Below are 23770 nucleotides of genomic sequence, written 5' to 3'. Positions count from 1 at the left end.
CTTTTCTTTTTTGCTTGTTAATGTCTTTTATTGGGATATGAATGTTTCTGTCTCCTGAAATTTTTACATTGTGCTGTCCCCAAAGCATTTAAGTTTGTGAGGGTTTATTCAAGAGATAATTGGAAAATATCACAATAAATATTAATGAAAGTTAGAAATGTTTTTAAACATTTAATATGTGTTGATGTCTATATAAGGCCAAACGCCTCTATGTTAATTCATTTAATTCTAACATTCATCCTTATAGAATGAAGGCAGGTATATTGTCCTCAGAGATAAGGCTCAAGGAAATCACCCTGTAAAATTGGGAAATGCAGAAAGCAAAACTAAGTCTATCTGACTTCAAAGTCTTGTTCTCTTTCCAATTTGCTTGGTTCTTAAGAAGAGAGACTTCTAAATCTAGCTACCCTGAATTTGAATTCTCATCACTGGGCAAGTTAGTTAAATTCTTTAACCCTTAATTTCCACATCTATAAAATCGAGATGATGATAGCAATTAACTCGTATGTTTGTTAAGTAGATTACATGAAATTATGTCTTTAAGATGCTTAGTTCATTTCTGAGTGCAAGATCATTTCTGCTATTACTATTACAGTTCCAAGCCTTCTGCTAAAATTATATTATATCAGAGAATTATAGAGCAGCAAGTCATTTGAGAATTCATCACATCATACCCTTTCAGTTTATATTTAAGGAAACTGAATTCAAATTTTAGGTTTATGTTAATTAAGCTTATTATTCATATTCTCAGTGATGTTTATTTTTTAACATTTATCATATGTATATGTCCACCATCCAGAGCTGTATCATCAAGTATTCAAATTTGATTAGCTTGAAAAAATGCTTTATTGCATTGGAATCAATGTCAGAAATTGAACTGTAAGGGTCCTTAGTAGAACATTTCAAGAAAGGACCCCTTATGTTTTTATTTGCTGCAAAATGGAAATATTTGCAGCAGAGAATCAGAATCTATATTTATAGGGCCTCATGGCTTGCAAAGAACCCATGGTTTAACATGCATACCTAAAAATGGCTACAACTGAAAGGCTATAGACTGGTGTAATTATTCACAAGTAGGTAACAGATACCAGAGATTTTTTAACATAGCTCAGATGTCATCACAACCAAGGTATTCCATAAGGCTATGGGTGAATAAAACAGAAAAATGTGGCCGATTAAACTAACTTGCATTTATTTTAATATAGTACTTGATTTCAGAAATATTAAAGCATCAACAAACCTGTTTTAGAATTGACTAAATAAGGAATTACAGTTTTTATGTACAAACAAGAGAACTGAGGCAAGACAAGTGACAGACATGGATTTGAAACCAAGTGGTCAGTCTTGAGAGTCCGTACACATAACCAGGGAAAAGATAATCAAAAGAACTAGAGGATCATAGGGAATGTTGGGAAAGCTAGGCTGGAAAATTTCATAACTCTTCAAAAAGTAGAAGAGGATAATTAAAGTTGCCAAAAAAAACCTCCTTTCCTTGTTGTCTCCATTAACTACTCAATGATAAAAATGATCACAGTCACTTTGAAGTAATGAAGTGTTCATTGCTCTGTCGTATCCGACTCTTTGCAACCTATGGACGGTCCACCACCAGGCTCCTCTGTCTATGAGATTTCCCAGACAAGAATATTGGAGTGGGTTGCCATTTCCTCCTCTAGGGGGTCTCCCAACCCAAGGATTGAACCTGCCTCTCCTGTGTCTCCTGCATTGCAGGCAGATTCTTCACTTTAATAGGAGGGAAATTGTGACATTCTGTTGAAGGAGGGTTTGTGGATTCATCTGTATGCATAAACTAGGAACAAAAACATTTAACTGTTGACAGTGTATTTGAGAAACTTTCCACATATCACTGAAACCTCTCTTACTCTGGGGAAATCGAGGAGGGTTGTTGTTGACATCTGTCAGAGTGATGTTGACTGTGGTGGTCCCAGAAAGTCCTCCCATCTGGCCTCCCATGTCTTTGGCTTGTATAACCACTTGGTACTGCTCTCTGTTTTCTCTGCTCATGTCTGGTAATGCAGTTTTTATTATACCTTTTGGAAAAAGTAAACACATATTTTGCAATTCAATCATCGTGTTTTAACATTAAGCCATGCAAGATCCATTTTGCAGAAATTAATCAGAACATGCAGATGATAACATGTCAGTGGACCTAGATAAGTCTTCCAATCCATAACCAATTTAACATTAGTCACAGAACAGACAAAATTCTTCCATGGGCAATTGTTTAGGAAACAGGTTTTGCTAAATCAATTTAATTATCATTTTGATTAAAAAAAACTAACTTGAGTCAAAAACTTTATCAGCTTGTTTAATATTGATGATTGTCACATTTTTTAGGTTTTGGTAATTTCTAAGATACATAATGTGTTCAATCTCTGTGAAATTCTATATTTTGCATCATAAATTTAAACTCAATAAATATTAGTCTCAAGGGCTAAGGTTTCAAATCTTTTTAAATAATAGGAAATCTGCTTATGTTTCCATGGAGTAAGTATTAGGAATAAATAAAAACACAATACTTAATAGATTGATTTTAAGTATGTAAAAATCTAAAAATGAACTGTGCATCCAGATGTATTACATAATGAGAAAGTAAATGTTATTACCTGATTCTGGGTCCACTGAAAAATATGGCTGTCCTTGCAATATGCTATAGACCACTTTGGCACTATTTCCATAGTTGGCGTCATCTGCGTCTGTTGCAGTCACTTGTATAACAGATGTACCTGCATGAATTCCCACCCAAAGATAGACACTTTAATACTTGGAAATTTGAAGCCATGTTTATGAAAACATATTACTGGTAATAAAGGTATGTTAGACCATGGTATATTTTTCAAGAAATCTGTTTAAATTATGCTGCTAAAATGACTCATCTTTTAATTTTTTAAAATTTTAATATTCCTGAATAATATTGTTATTGAGCTATCTTACAATCAAAATTAAAATTTATCATAAAGGTGACTATGCACTAATTGGTTGAAAATATTGTGACAAAAACCAGTTTTCACTAAATACAGTGCTCATGCAATTCTCAGTTAATACATTTATTGCTAACTGGAAGTGTGGATTCAAAGATAAATCCATGTATAGGTCTTTTGTTTCTTTAGGTAGATATACTCCTAAGTATTTTATTCTTTTTGTTGCAATGGTGAATGGTATTGTTTCTTTAATTTCTCTTTCTGTTTTTTCATTGTTAGTATATAGGAATGCAAGGGATTTCTGTGTGTTAATTTTATATCCTGCAACTTTACTCTATTCATTGATTAGCTCTAGTAATTTTCTGGTAGAGTCTTTAGGGTTTTCTATGTAGAGGATCATGTCATCTGCAAACAGTGAGAGTTTCACTTCTTCTTTTCCTATCTGGATTCCTTTTACTAAACTATAAAACACTGATGAAAGAAATCAAAGAGGACACAAACAGATGGAGAAACCTACCGTGTTCATGGATTGGAAGAATCAATATTGTCAAAATGGCTATTCTACCCAAAGCAATCTATAGATTCAATGCAATCCCTATCAAGTTACCAACGGTATTTTTCACAGAACTAGACCAAAGAATTTCACAATTTGTATGGAAATACAAAAAACCTCGAATAGCCAAAGTAATCTTGAGAAAGAAGAATGGAACTGGAGGAATCAACCTGCCTGACTTCAGACTCTACTACAAAGCCACAGTCATCAAGACAGTATGGTACTGGCACAAAGACAGAAATATAGATCAATGGAACAGAATAGAAAGCCCAGAGATAAATCCACGGACCTATGGACACCTTATCTTTGACAAAGGAGGCAAGGATATACAATGGAAAAAAGACAACCTCTTTAACAAGTGGTGCTGGGATAACTGGTCAACCACTTGTAAAAGAATGAAACTAGAACACTTTCTAACACCATACACAAAAATAAACTCAAAATGGATTAAAGATCTAAATGTAAGACCAGAAACTCTAAAACACCTAGAGGAGAACATAGGCAAAACACTCTCTGACATAAATCACAGCAAGATCCTCTATGACCCACCTCCCAGAATATTGGAAATAAAAGCAAAACTAAACAAATGGGACCTAATGAAACTTAAAAGCTTTTGCACTACAAAGGAAACTATAAGTAAGGTGAAAAGACAGCCCTCAGATTGGGAGAAAATAATAGCAAATGAAGAAACAAAGGATTAATCTCAAAAATATACAAGCAACTCCTGAAGCTCAATTCCAGAAAAATCAATGACCCAATCAAAAAATGGGCCAAAGAACTAAACAGACATTTCTCCAAAGAAGACATACAGATGACTAACAAACACATGAAAAGATGCTCAACATCACTCATTATTAGAGAAATGCAAATCAAAACCACAATGAGGTACCATTACATGCCAGTCAGGATGGCTGCTATCCAAAAGTCTACAAGTAATAATTGCTGGAGAGGGTGTGGAGAAAAGGGAACCCTCTTACACTGTTGGTGGGAATGCAAACTAGTACAGCCGCTATGGAAAACAGTGTGGAGATTTCTTAAAAAACTGGAAATAGAACTGCCATATGACCCAGCAATCCCACTTCTGGGCATACACACTGAGGAAACAAGATCTGAAAGAGACACGTGCACCCCAATGTTCATTGCAGCACTGTTTATAATAGCCAGGACATGGAAGCAACCTAGATGCCCATCAGCAGATGAATGGATAAGGAAGCTGTGGTACATATACACCATGGAATATTACTCAGCCATTAAAAAGAATTCATTTGAACCAGTCCTAATGAGATGGATGAAGCTGGAGCCCCTTATACAGAGTGAATTAAGCCAGAAAGATAAAGAACATTACAGTGTACTAACACATATATATGGAATTTAGAAAGATGGTAATGATAACCCTATATGCAAAACAGAAAAAGAGGCACAGAAATACAGAACAGACTTTTGAACTCTGTGGGGGAAGGTGAGGGTGGGATATTTCAAAAGAACAGCATGTATACTATCTATGGTGAAACAGATACCAGCCCAGGTGGGATGCATGAGACAAGTGCTCGGGCCTGGTGCACTGGGAAGACCCAGAGGAATCGGGTGGAGGGGGAGGTGGGAGGGGGGATCGGGATGGGGAATATGTGTAAATCTATGGCTGATTCATATCAATGTATGACAAAAAAAAAAAATAATAATAATAAAATAAAAAAAAATAAAAGTAAGGAAAAAAAACAACAACAAAGATAAATCCAACGATGAAAGCACTCTTGCTGCTTTCATTCTAATAAATTAACTATATATGGTAAATTTAATGAAAACAAAGGGGCCCTGTTTTCATGAAGAAAGAAACAAAAGACGTAAAATTGCCAACATTTTTGGTATGCAAGATTTATATGTGTATTGTGTCTGTGCTTCTTTTTAAAATGTAGTTAACATTGTCATATATAATCATACCTATTGATATGCTTTGTATTATTTTCTACACTTGTGTAAATCAGTAGATATATCCTTCCAGATTTAAGAAAGTGTATAATTGTCTTATACAATACTATAATTTACCATTACTCTCGGTTAAATTTTATTTTGTAAAAATTCAATTGTTTTCTCTTAACTTCATCACATATCATTATTTTTAAAAGATAAAAGAACTTTAAAGGGGCTAATTTCAGGAGCTAAATACAATGTAATATATTGATGGACTTTTTCTATAATTCTAGAACTCTATAAAGGTTCAAGGCATGATTCTAAAATTACCATCAAATAAATCCTACATGTATTCCTTGAGCAAAATGAATTTGTAGAGCATTTTCTAGTATATTACATGCAATTTTTCAAACTGTTGACTCTGATTCTTACATAGATTTTGAAAGCCTTTAGAAAAAGTGAGTTCTGTATTGGCTCTGTCACCTACTTTAATACCCCACATACATTACACAGGCAGAGCTTGTGTAATGAGTTGTAGAGAATGTTTCTCAAAATTTGTGTGTATGTGCAGATTATAGAAACTAATATATTGCACATTAAGATTATACTAACAACTTTATTTTTCATCAATATATCTGAACACATGAATTTAGCAAGTATTTTATGTTTTCTCAAAACTAATTAACATGAGAACTTGATCTCTTCCTCTTAAAGCCTCTGTTTTCCTCAGCTGCAATGGAATTTGTATATCTTGTGAGAGGACACATTGTAACTCACTCAATCTTAGGTGTATTATTTTATCACTTAAAAAGCATCAACTTATATCTGAGCTAGACCAAAGCAGAAATCTTTAAAGTGATTTCCACCCACAATAATATTCAAAAGTTCAATTATAGATGTTTTCTGATTTATGTTTATTTTTATATAATCTTTTGTTGCATATATGTTAGATTATTGTTTTCATATTTGAGGATTATTTGAAATATGAATTATTAACATAACCAAGATGCTAAATTCAAATTTTTAATGCATTGATTTCATAAATTTCTTTTGTTACTAGATTCATTTTATTTTGACTATGGCTATAATTTCGTAGTAAGTAAAAACACACCTCTATACTTTTGTGACACTTTTATTATTTTTTGTTGTTAAGTTTGGTTCTGATTATTTGTTCTTTATCATGGGTATGTGATCTTTGAATCTACCCAAAACTATTTAACCTAAAAGCATTAAATAAATTAAATAATGGAAATCAATGTGGTTAAAATGCCACAAAAGCCCATATAAAATATTGTTTCCCTTCTCAGAATCATGGCAATAATTAGAATGTTGTTAAACACTAATGAACACTAATAGCATATCACTAATATATTATTTATACTAGAAAAATGAACAAATGAGAAATATGTAGGGTTCTGAACTTTAGGGAAAGGTCAGTTTTTTTTTTTTTTTTTGGTTTGCTTTCTGTTTGCATAAATGTAAGAATATTTTGCAATTCATATTATTTAGTGATAAAATTACATAGAAAGTTGTTTATGTGCTTTTGTCCTAATTTTATAAATGTTTGTTTATAAAAGACTAAAAGGGACTACATTGATTTTTATAGCCCTGTAAATTTTTGCAGCTATATGTTTCATTTATTCTCAAATAATTTAAAATAAATATTTACTTTTTTATTAAACAAATATTAAGTAAAATGTAGTGAAACCTGAATGACAAATTCATGTCATTTGTTACTTGTAGGTTTTGTCCTGTGTGATGTTACTTGTACGTTTTGTCCTGTATGATGTAAAATCTCCCAAGGCAAGGGCTTTTGTCTACTTTTGTTCAACATTTTATCTCTAAAGCCCAACAGAGTTCCTAGTACAAAGTCATAACAAGATCTAACATTTACAAAATGCTTAACGTAGACTAGGCAGAGTTCTCAGTGCTTGATTTATGTTATTATTTTATCCTCATGATAAACATGGGATATAAACCTTGGGGCATGTCGAGGTTGATCACCATCACATAGCTAGTAGGTGATAGGATGGGATTTGAGCTAGCCAGTCTGAAGAAACTTCATCCTAAACACTGCACTAAATGGCCTGTCTGGTCATATAATTGAACATATCATTGAATCTACTGGCAATGTACCTCTAACATAGAGCCTAGATTAGGACATGAAGCATTCATTGATGAGTTAATTGTGTGATCTGTGAAAAACTACCGATACATTCTTTGTTGGGGGCGATGGTGTGGGAGGTAAACTGGATAAGTTTTTGAGGGACGAGTTGGGGAAATACCCAGTCAATGAGAAACCTCCAAAATTATGCAGTAGGAATTTGCCTTGATGGAGATGAATGCATGCAAATATAGAAAGTTGATAGATAATCTTCAACCAAAGTATAATGGTTACAAAAAATGGAAAACATAAAGTATAGGAATCTGCTACAAATATCTAAATCAAAGTGTATCCCATTTTCCTTCACCATATAGCCTCATGTATTACCCTGATTAGCTGTTCTGATAAGAAGTTGCTAATGTGTTTCAGATTTCAAGAGTTAATTGGAATCATTTGAATTTAGCTATTAACAACAAGTTTTGTGCATATATGTTAGATTATTAATTGTTTTCATATTTGAGGATTATTTGAAATATGAATTATTAATCATAACAAAGATGCTAAATTCAAATTGATAATTCATTGATTTCATAAAATTTCTTTTGCCACCAGATTCATTTTATTTTGAGACACATGATTCTGAGAACAAAAGTGAAATATGGCTTATGATTTTGACAGAAAGAAGAAGCAGAGGGAAAAAGCATGCAGAGGATTTTGTGAGAGAAAAAAAGACAAATGTATTAATAAAAACAAATGATACCATAGAAAGGAACACTTAAAAGGAGAACATTGGACTGCAACATTGGAAAGAAAGATAAAATGAGAAAAAAGAATTTATATACTTTATTATCTTATACTTAATTTACCAAAAAAGTTAAAAGTAGATTTTCAATTATTGGGTTTAAATTAAAATCACTAATATAGTGAAAATAAGCTTAAAATTAATAATAAGTTTATAATTAAATAATTGTGAATTACTTCATTTAGAGAGAAGATATTCTTTTTTATGTGATTATATTTAGGCTTTAGCTGTTAACATATGGGCTACACATAACCTGACAAAATTTCTAAGTATCACCCTTTATATTTCTCTGTAAATGATAATTTTTACAGGTAAAAGCGGAGAAAATCACATCTAAAGCCTATAATGAATTAATCTTTATTTTCCTTTAAATTAGGTAGAAGAATTGCAAAAAAACACAATAAATATATACATATATACAAGAAATATATATATATACATATATAGATAAATAGACCTAAATTCTTATTGTAAAATGCAGTTTCCCCTTTCCTTATACTTATATAGATTTAATGTTTTTATAAATTTGAATTAAAACAATAAGAAAAAATTCACTTTCAAAGAGTCACTAAGAATCTAACAAAATTAGAAGTTTTCCAAAGTACATTTTGCGTAATAATCATAACTATTTTATAGTAGAGAAAAATTGTAAAGTATTACGATTATCCAGCTATCTCTTTATTTTATTAACTTTTTTTTTCCTTTTTAAAGATAGTATAGTAACAATTTGTCTCTGTATTTTTTTGAGCAAATCAGTTTAATTCTTTTAGACTCATTTTTACTTATTTATTAAGAGTGGTAATTAAACCAAGTATCTTCCACATATACATATGATGTTTATAATGTGCACATTTCTGTTTAAAAATAGATACACATACAAAGTCTATGAGTGGGGCAAGGAAGAATCAATTAGTGCAATAATGTCAATATTAGTAATAAAGAATAATAATTATCCTCTATAAAGGGGCAGGGTTCCCTGGTTAGCTCAAATGGTAAAGAATCTGCCTAATGCAGGGAACCTGGGCTCCATCCCTGGGTTGGGAACATCCCCTGGAGAAGAAGGGCATGGCAACCCACTCCAGTATTCTTGTCTGGAGAATTCCATGGACAGAGGAGCCTGGCGGGCTACAGTCCACGGAGTCACAAGGAATCCGACATGACTGAATGACTAACGCTACTTCTCTCTCTATGAATGGGATCAAGATTCACCTGTAGTTCTTAAATCTTTGCTTATCAGTACCAAAATCTGCAACTGGAGCCGCACAGCCACCACCTATACACTTCTCGGTTTTGTTGTTATTGTAGACATGCAGGTAATGTTATTGGCAATGACCCAAATTCTCGTATTTAAGGTTTACAGTAATTAGAAATTGTACTGCCCATAATTTAAAGCTTATATAAATGAAATACAGATTGCTTTACATGAAAGGCTTTTTGGACAAGATAATCTGCAAGCCTTCTCCTATGTATAAACTTATATATTCTATATTTTAATATAGGTTTGAACAAGTGAAAGTTGTGAAAAATAAAACAGAGAAGCACTTAGTCTAGTTCTGATCTCATCACACACTTGATAAATTTTAATAGAATCTAGATGATATTAGTTTTTCAATGAGAAAGACTATCTTTGAATTTGGTAGATTAGAAAAACATATTGAGTAGAAGATAATATCACATTAAATAATATAAAATAATATAGGAGAAAATACAAGTTGAGTTTAAATATAAAGAGTCTCTGATAAGTAAATATTCTGTTTTTAAAGATGAATTAATAGTTTGGAAACTTAAAAAGTCATTTGGTGTTAAGTCAATTACCCAAATTTATTACATTCAAACACCTCTATCATATCAATTATACTTTTTACTTCTATGAAAGTGAAAGTGTTTGTTGTTCAGTCATGTCCAACTCTTTGCAACCCCATGGACTAGAGCCTGCTAGACTCCTCTGTACATGGAATTCTCTAAGCAAGAATACAGGAGTGGGTTGCCAGGCCCGTCTCCAGATGTTCCTGACCTAGGGATAAAATCTGGGTCTCCTGCATTGCAGATTCTTCACTGTCTGAGCCACTAGGGAATATACAGCCATTGAAATGGCACTCAGGTTCAATGTATTTTTGCTTGAAATGAAAGGAATAGTGTCAGCAGTTTTAGACAGCTTTGCTTGCATGATTTTGCATAATTGCATATCTTATAGGTATATCAAATCTTCTGGAGAAAGACAAGACATGAACATTTTTGTACCATTGGGGCTTCCCTGGTGGCTCAGACAGTAAAGAATTTGTCTGCAATGCAGGAGACCCAAGTTTGGTCCCTTGGTGGGGAAGATCCCCTGGAGAAGGGAATGCAACCCACTCCAGTATTATTGCCTGGAGAATTCCATGGACAGAGGAGTCTGATGGGCTGCAGTCCATGGGATTGCAAAGAGTCAGATCAACTGAGCAACCAACAGTTTCACTTTTTGTATTATTATGTGTCAAAACATCTGACAAAATAACATACATACAAGAAAAAAAAAAAGTTTTACAATTGTTGAAGGGTATTAATCAGAAAACCAAACTGTAGAGTGTACATCAATAGGAAACTGAAATGGAGAACATAATTTTATATGTATCTTTATCTCAAATATAAGCCTACAAAGAGACATGCTGTATATCTACATTAACCCACTGGTCAACTTTTATGGACCAACGCAGCACTTTCTATGTAACCGAACCAAGCTAACAGATATATAAAAATCTTAAAGGAAAATACAACCACTCATATTTCATCCTAGGCTTTATGATTTCACAGGACTCCTTTCTAATTTGACTAATGCTTTTCATATTATTGGAATGAATACCTGAAAAGGCAGATTTTTCCCCTCCTCAGGTGAGATTTCATCTCAGTTTAGAAAAAAATAAAAACTTCTTTACAAACTTTTGGTTATTCTGGCTAGATGACACACATAATTAAAAAATATTTAACATCAATCACTCAGCAAAGGTATACATAAGTTTGTTTTCCGTCTTTTGTTTTAAACTGACCTAGGTATTAATTACAACAATGTCAAAATTATATACTTGATTTTGAAATAATATTCAATTAAATATCAAAGTTTGAAAATCAATCGCATGTTTTTCAGTGTTTTTATTAGAAATATAATTTGAGTCATCTTTTACTATCTCATTAACAAATCTAACCTTTCATATAACTATAGCTAAATGTAATGACCTTTACAGATAAAAATATTGCATAATAACAAAAGGCATTTAAAATTATGGGCAGCCTTAAAGAACGAAATTATTAGTTTCAGTTTTTAGACTAATCATTCTGTGTGGAATATAGCTAAAATAACATGAAAAAGAATTAGAATATTGTTGATATGCTGCCAGGTTATTTGATCTTAATTCAGTTACTTAATCTTTCTGAATCCAGGGTTCCTAATTAACAGGATGGGGATTTAAAGTTCTATTTCTCATGCCTATCACATGAAGATGTTTCAATGATCAAATGAGACTATCAAAAGAAATTTGTCAAATGCAACCATTTGTTGTTATTATGCAAAATAATGCAAGCAAAACTTTCTAAAACTGCTGACACTATTCTTTTCATTTCAGGCAAAAATACATTGAATCTGAGTGCCATTTGAATGGCAGTTGAGTAGAGGTAAAAACTTGGTTGAAATTCAGTGGAATAATTGTTCTCAGTAATCATCTTAAATATCAGTTACAAAATAGCAAAAACTGTTAAGAAACACAACTGAAAATCATTAGAAGTGAGTTAGCTAACACTAATTAGTAGTTTCAGTTATAGCTCTTATCTTGAAAAAGATCACATCTCATAACTGTATGTCCATAATAACTACCTTAGCAAAAAATAAAATAAAAACCTTAATTTACATGAATTAGCATATACCTACCGACTCCAGACATTTCAGGAACACTGGCAGTGTACAAGTCTTTTGTGAATTTTGGTTCGTTGTCATTGATATCATGAATTTTAATTATAAATTCAGATTCAGGCTCCACCTGCCGCCCGGTCTTTCTGTCTATAGCCTTGGCACGAAGAACGTAAAGGGACTTTTCTTCTCTGTCTAGTTTCTTTGCCGCATGAATATCTCCTGTGTTTTCATCTATGACGAATAGACTGCCAGCCCCATCTCCTGTTAATATGTATTTTAAATTTCCATCTCCTTTATCTTGGTCAGTGTGAAGCTTCAGGGAGGTAGAAAGGAAGAGTCTATAAATATATGCATCGTTATTACAGAAAAAATAATTTTGGCAAATATCAATTTATCTCCACATAACATCACTAGAACAATGATTGAGGTCATTATCTTAATTTTCACTGTGGAGAGATTAAACATTTTAATTTTATCATTCTCAAAAACACATATATATTAATTTGAAATAAAGTAAAATATATTTTCAAAACACAGTGCTCACACAATATTTTTGAATAGAATACTACCAAGATTTAAATGTCTGGCATATTAACAAGAAAAGAATCTATTAGTTTAGATCTTAAGTGTAAAATATTAATATACTCTTGATTACACTTAAAATCACTGAACTCAAAGAGATAATGTGAGGAATTTCAAACCTTATTATGATAAGTTTAGGCTATATGCCATAATTTTAAATGATTTTACTTCTCTCAGTATAATATTGCTTGCAAATACACAGGCTCTGTCATCAAAGACTGACCAGAGATAGAATATTAAACTTAGTCTCACAGATTTTTCTCTATATGACTTTAAAAGAGTACTCTTTCTACCAGAATGTTCTCATTTTTTTGGGAATTGAGAAGTTTTATGGACATTTAAAATTTCAAGGGATATAAAACTCACAGAACCTTTCCATTGGCCATTTAAATAATCTTATGCATCTTCATTCTATTCATTCCCCTCTTAAAAGTAAACTTCTTAGTATGACGGTTTTTCATCAAGTGTTTAAAACAGACACATGAACCATGTATCAATATTTACAGAAACTTTCAGTTGGAAAAATTCCTAATGATTTTGCAAAAGTGAAAGTGTTAGTCTCTCTATTGGGTCGACTCTGAGCGTCCAAGGACTGCGACCCCAAAGCCTGTCAGGCTTTTCTGTCCATGGAATTCTCCAGGCAAGGATACCAGAGTGGGTAGCCATTCCCTTCTCCAGAGGGTCTTCTGGACCCAGGCATCACACCCAGGTGACCTACCTGCATGACAGGTAGATTCTTTACCATCTGAGCCACAAGGGAAACCATGGTTTTTCAAACCTAACACTATTCTGTACCTTGAGTCATTTCCAGCCTATCCCCTGCTCTATTGTCTTCCTTCATTTACTTTGCAATTCCCGGTACATTCTGATTCCACCTATCTTTGGTATCTTATTCCATCTTTGAACTATTTGAGCACTTGAATCTATTTTTTATGGTAGCGAAAATTACAAACTTGGGATTCATACTTTACCCCTTCTTTACTTTTAAGCCCAATATTAAAATAAATATATGCAGACTTTTCTTCTCTGAAATATCTCCCCGCCTAGTCATCTGTCATCATCTCTGTGGCTAGCACCCTGCACTGGTCTTATCTGGACCAATGCAGCAGTCTTCGGATTGATGACTACTTCCCTCTCCTTCTACTGCACACAATTTTCTGTACTAAAGAAGTTGATTTTTCTACATCACAAGTGTAGTCATACTACTTTGCAGCAAAAAAGTCTCCAACCAGGTATAGTACATAAAAAATATGAATCTAAAATCTTAGAAATCAGGCTTAGTCTAATGCAAATTTCTGTCATATTAGGCAAATTGTGTGTGTGTGTGTGTGTGTGTGTGTGTGTTTAGTCTAAGGCACTTCTATTAAAAGGGGATAATATTCTTTTTTAATAATCTTTACTTTTATTGTTATTCTATTTGCTTGGACTCTGTAGCCTTATTTATGCATTAATCATAATCTTGTTCTCATCTCCAGAAGTGCTCCTGTCACCTTCACCCACTTTGCTATACACTCGATACATATCAATTGCTTTGTTTTGCCTTGTTTTGTTTTCTTCATTTCTCAGAAGGCTTGTTCTAGCTTTTATACCTCATGCTTGCAGATGTTTCTCTCACCCTTTAACACCCTTCCTCTTCTCTGCATTTTCCCTTAATTAAATGTTTATCAAATTTCATTTACAATTTTTATTCTTAGGGATGCTTTCCTTAACTCTCTATTGTAGAGTCAAGTCTAGACTGTTAAGACACTTTGAGCTTAGTCGCTCAGTTGTGTCCAACTCTTTGCAACCCCATGGGTTATAGCCCACCATTCTTCTGTCCATGGGGATTCTCCAGGCAAGAAACCAGAGTGAGTTGCCACGCCCTCCTCCAGGGGATCGTCCCAACCCAGGGATCGAACCCAGGTCTCCTGCATTGCAGGTAGATTCCTTACTGTCTGAGCCACAAGGGAAGCCAAATACATATTTATACACAGCAAAAAACAAACTTGAGATATTGGTAAATTATCAATATTGTCAAATATATTCTCAGGCTGAAACAAAGGTAATCCAGGGATAATGCTACAATTTACTGAAAATTGTGGAATATTAAATATAGTAGTGTAAATATTGTGCATTATGTCAGGGACACCATCCCATGTTTATATTATGGAAATTATTAATAAGTAGCCAAAACAAAAAGCAGAAACAGGTTTGTAGCATCAAATTTCAGTAGAAATTTTATATATGTATATACAAATGAAAATTAATTTTGATTTTTCTAAATCCTTCCCACTATTTTCCATACATTTAACATAATTAGAATAATACTATAATAAATGTTATATTATACCTTTATTTTTTGCATTTAATAAATGTTTAACATTCTGTTGTGGTTATTAAAATATGTAAGAAAATGAACCTGTATCTATCACACTGAATTATATATGAATCTACATCTTAGATTCAATCATTTATGGAAACAATTTACTCTTCAAAGATTTTCTACTCATTCAAAATATTTTGAAGTCTAGAAAAACATTTATGTAGGATAGAAACTATCCTTTTTGTTTTCTGAATCATACTATATTCAATTTTTAAATTTTCAAGGAAAATTCTGTATTATAATATCACACTGTTTGGACTAAGGGTGATGACCAAAGGGAAATTAAAATATTCATGGAAATACAAAACTTTCAGAATAAGTATTTTGTCTGAAAATATTAAATTTTAGTTACAAAATAAATCCTTTCAATAACACAATAATATTATTTTAGAAACCATTACATTCAATGAAGTAGTACATCATTGAAATAATTTTATTATTCAATCCCTACCTGTTCTAAACCCTGTTCCAATATTTCATAATATTTCTTATTCTGTTAATTTAAAATTCCACTTTTAAAGAATTGTTTTACACAAAATCAAACACAGTTTAATGGCTTTAATTCACAATTTCATTTTAAAAGTGAAAGTTCTCAAAAGTTATTCTCTGGTAAAATATAACAGAAACAAAAGCCACTATCTTAAAATACTAATTTTTGCTTCATTATTAATGAAGCAAATACATTATTAATGAAGCAAATGTAAAAATACATTATTAATTTTGAATTATATATTTAGAATTGATAGATATCAATAGTAAAATTTATTCTACCATAGCTTAAATATAAATAACTGATAAAAATAAACTTCAAAATTAGCATTTTTAGGATCATGACAAAATAGAAATCTTAAAAATATTGTTTATCTATTATAAAGCAAAGCCAACATAAAATGCCTTAAGAAATGAGTACCAAATGTAATTATTTTCTCCAGGCATCAACAAACCAAGTAGTCTTCATTTCCTCATCATACCTTTCTTCCCTCTTCTAGACTTGAATAAATACATTGAAAGCAAAATAAATTATGGATAAATATCTCAAATGCTATTGTTTTCCAAGAGTATCATTTTTAGTTTTGCTCTGCTACAATGCTTTTTACTTTCAAAAATTAGAAAAAATTAAACATGCACATGCAAAATAGGCTAAAATTTTAAACTGATAATTAATTTTGTAAATCAATTTAAATATTTGGTTTAACATAATTCTGAATGTATCTATGGGGATACTTCTGGAAGACATTAACAACTCAATCTGTAAACAGACTAAAGTAGATTATCCTTTCCTAAGTGGTGTCCTCATCTAAGGCTAAATAAAGGACAATTACTCTTTCTGTCTATTGTCTTCTATTCAGATTGGAAGTTACACGATTGATTCTGGTTTTCAAGTATTTGGACTTGGGCTTAAACCAGTACATCAACATTCTTAAATCTCCAGTTTGCCAACTGCAAATCTTAGGACTTTTCAGGCTCCATAATCATGGGAGCCAATTTTTACATATGTACATTTATATAATAATATAATACAAATACATATTGGTCTATAATAATATAACATGTATATGTTACATATATATATATTATATATTTCCAGAGAAAATTAATGCTATGTATATTTATAATATATATACATTATGTATATATAAATTATATTTTACATAAATAAAATCTGTATTTGTCTTGGTTTTCCAGAGGAAAATAAAGGGAGGAAAATCGTCTTAAGGGAGATTGGAATGTTAGAGTAACTTTGTTATTTAACATCTACTCGCCCACACTGACAGGGTACAGAAAACATATCTTTCATCACTGTTGTGGGATACAAACCTATGAGGGTGCCCAGTCATCCTTGAAGAGCTTTGTTATCACTGTTTTCTGTGATGCAATGGACTTGCTATTTCTGAACTGGGAAACCTAAGTGCAATGGAAGTAATTGGATCCCAGAGTGACAGAGGTTAAGCACACTCACTTGGCAAAAGATAGGTGGCAGGATTATCATAGTGGTCAGCTGAGTTAAGCAGAATGGTCTGACTCACATAGATCTATGGCATTGGCTAACTGATTATGGTGTTCCAAAAAGTGGATAGGAGGGCTACTAAATTCATACTTAACCTATAAAAGCCAAAACGTTCAAGGTAAGAGAGCAAAACACCAGCATGAATCATAAAAACAGAATCAATCATTTCCCAGGCTTGAGCCAGTTTACAGACCCAGAATCCCTTGAATAAAACAGATGCTAAGTTTTCTTGAGGATGGACCCCAGTATACATCAAACATTTCTTATTCTTTCTCCAAGTCTTCCCGAAAAACACTATGGCTTTTTTTTTTAGGAGAACTATGCACTGGGGAAAAGGAAATAATTAAACAGTTAGTTATTACTAGATATTGAACTGACATCAACTTCAGGAGAAGCAAAGTATCAGTGTGATCTGCCAACCTGAATAGAGGAGGATGAAAGTTGGGTGATCAATGGAATTTTACCTGCAGTTCATCTCATACTGCACCCCATGTGTCCCCAAACCCACCCTGTGTTAAATACCACACTGTCACTTCTGACCCATCCTACAACCAAAAAAATAGCACAATGGGTTAGCGGGCCTCTTCAGATTTTGGAGGCAGCGTATTCCTCATTTGGGTGTTTTCTCCAAATCCATTTACCAAGTCACCTGAAAAACTATTGGCTTTGACTGTAATAGGTCTGGTCTGGTGTGCAAGCTACTCCATCACTTTGGCCATATAACCCTATAGATCCAGAAGTTCTTAAAGTAGCAGTGGCAGGTAGAGATTTTGGTTGGAGCCTGTGATAGGTGAATTGCATTACAGACCCTCCTGATTTTGGAACAAGGCCCTGCCTTGTTCCTCTGTGGATAACTAGTCTCCTTTTGAGAAAAACTTCTTGGCTTACTATGGAGGCTTACAAACTAATTTCTTAACCCATGGGGTACCAAGTGACCACGCAGTCTGAAATGCTCTTCACGAATTGTGTGTTGTCTGACCTATCGAGCCATAAAGTTGAGTGTGAACGACAGCACTCTATCCTCAAATGGAACTGGTTCATATGTGATCAGGCCTGGACATGCCCCCAAAAACCCAAGTTAAGGGACAGAAAGAAGTGACCCAAATGCCCATGGCCCCCACTTCTGCTACATGGACTTCTCTACCCAGCCTGCATTTATAGCCTCATGAGAAGTTCCCTCTTCAGGTGACAGAAGAAGAAAAGTCTTGGGTCTGGTTTAAAAAGTGTTCTTCATGATTTTCAGGCATCACTGTAAGCTGGACTGTAACACTACAATCATTTTCTGAGACATCCTTGTAGGACAGTGTTGAAAAGAAATACTCCCAGTGGACAGAGCTTCAAGCAGTGTGTATGTGTGTGTGTGTGTGTGTGTGTGTGTGTGTGTGTATACATATATATAACCTATATAACATGTTATATATCTTCTGTTTCTCTGAAGAACTCAGAATAATACAACATTTGGAAGCAAAAGTTTGCAAAATCAAAGCAAATTCACCTCTAATCACTTTTCCTTTAAAAATTAAAAGTAAAGATCTTTTCATTGTTTGCTCATTTAATTTTTGTTGAAAGTGCTTTTAAATGCAAAAGTAGGCCATATTGCCCAACTCTTATAAAAAATCCTTATACATCCTTAAAAATTATATTTGGAATTTTCTAACATTCTGCTCATACTTTAGTGAGGAAAGCCAAAGAGCTCTTCCTGAGAGTTGCTAAAAAATAATCATTGATAACAATTACAATATATCTCTGATATTTTAATAATGTTAAAATACATTTCAAAAATAGTAAATTGTGCATCAGTCTTAACAGTGTCTTTTTGCATACTGATTTAATATAAAACAACTTTTTATCTTTAAATTTACTTATATTAGGTAATGCCTTCATGACTTTATGTTAATATCCAATTTTAGAGTAAATAAAACCTAAAGAGAAAGCCACTGATATGCAATATATTTACACCATAAAGATTTCTAGCTTAAGCTACATTACATTAGTTGGACTTACACTCTCATAGTAAGCAAGTAAAAATCTGGACAAAATATATGAAATTTCTGATTATAGGAACTGAAGAGCAGAGGAGAAGCAACAGAATAATATATATATTCACTCTAGGATTTGTTTGGGAGTAGCTTTATTGTAGGGATTTATAGCCTGTGTACAGAGATTAGCGATTCTGCAGAGAAAACAGAGATCAGAATCCAGGTCTGCTATTGTGGCATGTATTTCCTGGAGAGGGTACCAAGAGGAGAGAACCAGAGAACCACAGAAGGGCCTAACCAAGGTAACTTTGTAAGATTTCTGCTAAAATTTATAGTAGAATCTTATACTATACATATACAGGGAGGCAGGCCCAGCAAAAGACACTTCTGGGGATCTAAGATTTTAACAGATAATGTCAGCCACTGCGAAGAATGGGAACAGATAGGAGTTTTGACACAACCAGAAAGTTCATCTTAAGTGAGCATCTTGGGCATTAAGACTTGAGAAAACCCATGCCTCAGGAGAAAGGAATGTGTTCTATGAGTAAAAAAGTACATCCTAAGAAAAATAAGACTAACACAGACCCATTCAAATAGTTTCTAGAATCAAAACTTGACAAGACACTGTATCATCTATAATACCCACAATATAGCAATTTAAATGAATTAGTAAAGTAAAAGGAAAATTATATACATATATATATATATGTGTAATATTACATAGATAGATAGATAGATAGATAGTGGCTTCCCAATTGGCTCAGCAGTAAAGAATCCACTGCCAAGCAGGAGAGGCAGATTTAGTCCCTGGGTCCGGAAGATCCCCAGAAGAAAGAAATGGCAATCCACTCTAATATTGTTATCTGGGAACTCCCATGGACAGAGGATCCTGGTGGGCTATGATCCATGAAAGAGTCAGACACGACTAAGGAGATGAGCAACAACAAAATCAGGAGAAAAATATTATATATACATAACACATATATATGTGTGTCTGTTTGTATCTCCATCTCAATGGAAGCAAATAACTCAGATATGTGAACTAACAAAAGTATATATACTTAGAGAACCAATTAATATATTTGTAGTTAAAAAGAGAGGAAAAAGTATGGCAGAGAATAATTTTTAAAAGAGATAATGGTGATCATTCTCCAAGTTAGTGATGGGCATTGGGCCATATATCCAATTTCAGTGAATTTCAATGAAAATAATTACAAAAAATGTAAATGGGGGCACACCAAGGTTAATCAATGAAAACTAAGTTTTAGAGAATAAATTCATGTTTCTTAATTTTTATGATATCCTCTTTTAGTTATTGAGAAGTGTATTATTAATTTGCAAATGTTTTAATGTTTTCTTACTATTTTTATCACTTTTAAACTGACTATTGTGAACAAAGAGATCTTTATAGCATCAAAAAATAAACATATGCTCAGGGAAACAATCCTGCAATAAAGACAGCTGGATTCACATTAGAATTAGTGAAATGCAAAATTGTTGAGTAAAATAACCTTCCAAAATGAAGAAATAACAACATTTTAGCGAAAAATACTCAGAGAATTCACTAAAATAGGCCTTTCATTTAAAAAAATACTAAGTGGATATCTTTAGGATAGAAGTAATACTAGGTTGAATCCTTGGAAAGGGAAAAACAGTTGGTAAATATGAGATGTTAGACATATTCCTTAAAAACAATTGATTGTTTAAATCTAGGATAATAGCAATGTCTTATGGAGTTTATACAATACAGTAAAAGTAAATTATATAGAAATAACCTATATAGTGCGTAAAAGGTAACTGGAATTGCACTTTTACAAAGTTATAATGTTTTGTAATAAGGGCATCATATTCTAGTTGGATATAAATTAAGGATGGATACTTATCTTTATCTTTGTAATTGTTCTATAATCCTTAGCACAACCACTAAATAATATAAGAAGATAAAGCTGAAAATATCATAGTGAAATTTAAACTATAGGGGAGAAAGAAGGGGAAAAGAGACAGGAACACTTTCATAAACAAAGACAATAAACAAAGAAGGAGTTAAAAAAAGAACAAGTAGAACAAATACAATACAAATAGATCAGTACATATTAGCAAACTAAAACCTCAAGTAATTAAGAGATTATGAGAATCCACTAAAAAATACTTAACTACTCATACATTCCAACAGTCATGACTTCAATGTAGCAGTACAAATACATTTGAAGTAAAGAAATAAAAACATAGGAAATAATAATTGTAAGGATATATGTGGGGATATATTAATACCAAACAAAATAAACTTTGAGAGATGATAAAGAGGAATATTTTATAATGATAAAAGGAGAATTATCTTAAGATGTAACAAAAATTATTGTGCATGGAACTAAAAGAAATTTTAAAACTACACGAAGGTGAAAGTCACTCAGTCATGTCTGACCTTTTGTGACTCCATAGACTATACAGTCCATGGAATTGTCCAGGCCAGAATACTGGAGTGGGTAGCCATGCCCTTCTGCAGGGGATCGTCCCAACCCAGAGATCGAAACCAGGTCTTCTGCACTGCAGGAGGATTCTTTACCAGCTGAGCCACCAAAAGAGTTCAAAATACATGAAGTGCATTTCATAAAATTTAAAAAAGTAGTAGACAAATTGAAATCACAGTTGAATTTTATTATGGGAATGATCAGGCTTTATTTCTTCTATATATAATCAAAATTATGATATTTTAGAATAGATGAGCCTATTGAGTCATTTTTTTGTCCACATATAATTAAAACAGCAAATAATGATTTAGGCACAAAGAATAGGTAGGTTCACTTAATGCTGTACACTCATATTAATACAGAAAGTTCCCTACATGCAAACAAGTTCCATTGAGAGTGTGTTCTTAAGTCCTTCAAGGAGGTGAAGCATGAGTCCCACCCTTTAAATGTCGATAGAACATAGTGGCTTTCTCCCAAGAACACACTAAGGAAAGGGAAAAAATAGAGTATCTTTACAGAGGAGACACTGGACAAACACTGTCAACTAAGTTAACACTGACAGTAATACATCATTTTGACAGTAACACCCTTGACATGATGTGGTGAAATGACACTTTACCCCTCTTTATCCCTGTGGTCTTCTTCCCCAAAACATAGTCTTAGTATAATCGTGAAAATGAGCATCAAATAAATCCTATTAGAGGGACATATTACTAAAGACATAACATGGGCTCCTCAAATCTTTGGAGGTAATAAAAAATTAAGAGAGTCTGAGAAACAGTCACACAATATAGAGAATTCTAAGGAATATGAGGACTAAATGCAGTGGAGAACAGATAAAAGATATTAGGTAAAAAGTAAGGGGCTCCAAATAAAATGTAGACTTTAGTCAATAATAATTGACTAAATTATAATAATTGTCAATATTGGTTCATTAATTGTAGGAACTATGCTATTGGTGCTTTTGAACTGTGGTGTTGGAGAAGACTCTTGAGAGTCCCTTGGACTGTGAGGAGATCCAACCAGTCCTTCCTAAAGGAGATCAGTCCTGGGTGTTCATTGGAAGGATTGATGTTGAAGCTGAAATTTCAAAACTTTGGCCACCTCATGTGAAGAGTTGACTCATTGGAAAAGACCCTGATGCTGGGAGGAATTGGGGGCAGGAGGAGAAGGGGACGACAGAGGATGAGATGGCTGGATGGCACCACCGACTCGATGGACATGAATTTGAGTAAACTCTGGGAGTTGGTGATGGACAGGGAGGCCGGGTGTGCTGCGATTCATGGAGTCACAAAGAGTCAGACACGACTGAGCAACTGAACTGAACTGAACTGAGGCTATTGGAGTGTAAGAGGTTAATGAAAGAGAAACTGGGTGTAAGGTATTTGGGAACTAACTGCAGTATCTTTGTATCTTTCCCGTAATTTAAAGACATATTCTAAAAATATTACAGGAAGTCTCCTACATATGAACCTTCAAGTTGTGAACTTTCAAAGATGAGAACCATTCATTCTATCCATGTCAAGCATGAGTGAAATTGTAGCTTGTCCTCCATCTCCTATTGCTAATGATCCTTCAGCTCTACAATCTCTCAACTGCTTTCCCTCCTCCCGTCAGTAACTCTTCTTGCCTGTTCATTGGAAGTCAGCCCTTGTTTGCCAGCTATTTACTGGAGAAGGAAATGGTAACCCACTCCAGTACCCTTGCCTGGAAAATCCCATGGATGGAGGAGCCTGGTAGGCCATAGCCCATGGGGTCGCAAAGAGCTGGACATGACTGAGCGACTTTGCTTGCTTATTGTACTTTTCAAAGTACTGTACTGTGGGATTAAAAAATGTTTTATTTATCTTTGTGTTTCTTGTGTATTATAAATTTGCATTGTACAGTACTATGAAAGAAAGGGGCTTCCCAGATGGCTCAGTGGTAAAGAATCCTCTTGCCAATGCAGAAGGCACCAGAGATGCTGGTTCAGTTCCTGGGTTAGGAAGATCCCCTGCAGGAGGAAATGGCAACATGCTCCGGTATTCTTGCCTGGAGAACTCTATAGACAGAGAAGTCTGGAAGTCTACAGTCAATGGGGTCACAATTTTTAAAAATAAGAAACTCCATCCATAGATCACATCATCCATAATAATTAATTTGAGATTAAAGACATTAAAGAACTATACAAAAAAGCTCTTAATGA

General features: G+C 33.3%; 1 protein-coding gene across 1 annotated transcript in view; it reads right to left on the bottom strand.

The window, feature by feature from the left end:
- The window catches only part of CDH9 (cadherin 9), a 138340-nt gene that overhangs the window by 22288 nt on the left and 92282 nt on the right, over nucleotides 1-23770 (bottom strand). The window contains exons 3-5 of the mRNA XM_061129638.1: nucleotides 12205-12499; nucleotides 2625-2744; nucleotides 1881-2048 (exon numbers count right to left, since the gene is read on the bottom strand). Of these exons, the coding sequence (XP_060985621.1) occupies nucleotides 1881-2048; nucleotides 2625-2744; nucleotides 12205-12499 (583 nt within the window). The remainder of the gene's footprint in view (nucleotides 1-1880; nucleotides 2049-2624; nucleotides 2745-12204; nucleotides 12500-23770) is intronic.

Source organism: Dama dama, chromosome 25 (assembly GCF_033118175.1).
Source record: "Dama dama isolate Ldn47 chromosome 25, ASM3311817v1, whole genome shotgun sequence".
Taxonomy (NCBI): domain Eukaryota; kingdom Metazoa; phylum Chordata; class Mammalia; order Artiodactyla; family Cervidae; genus Dama; species Dama dama.
This window is presented reverse-complemented; position numbering and strand designations above follow the sequence as displayed.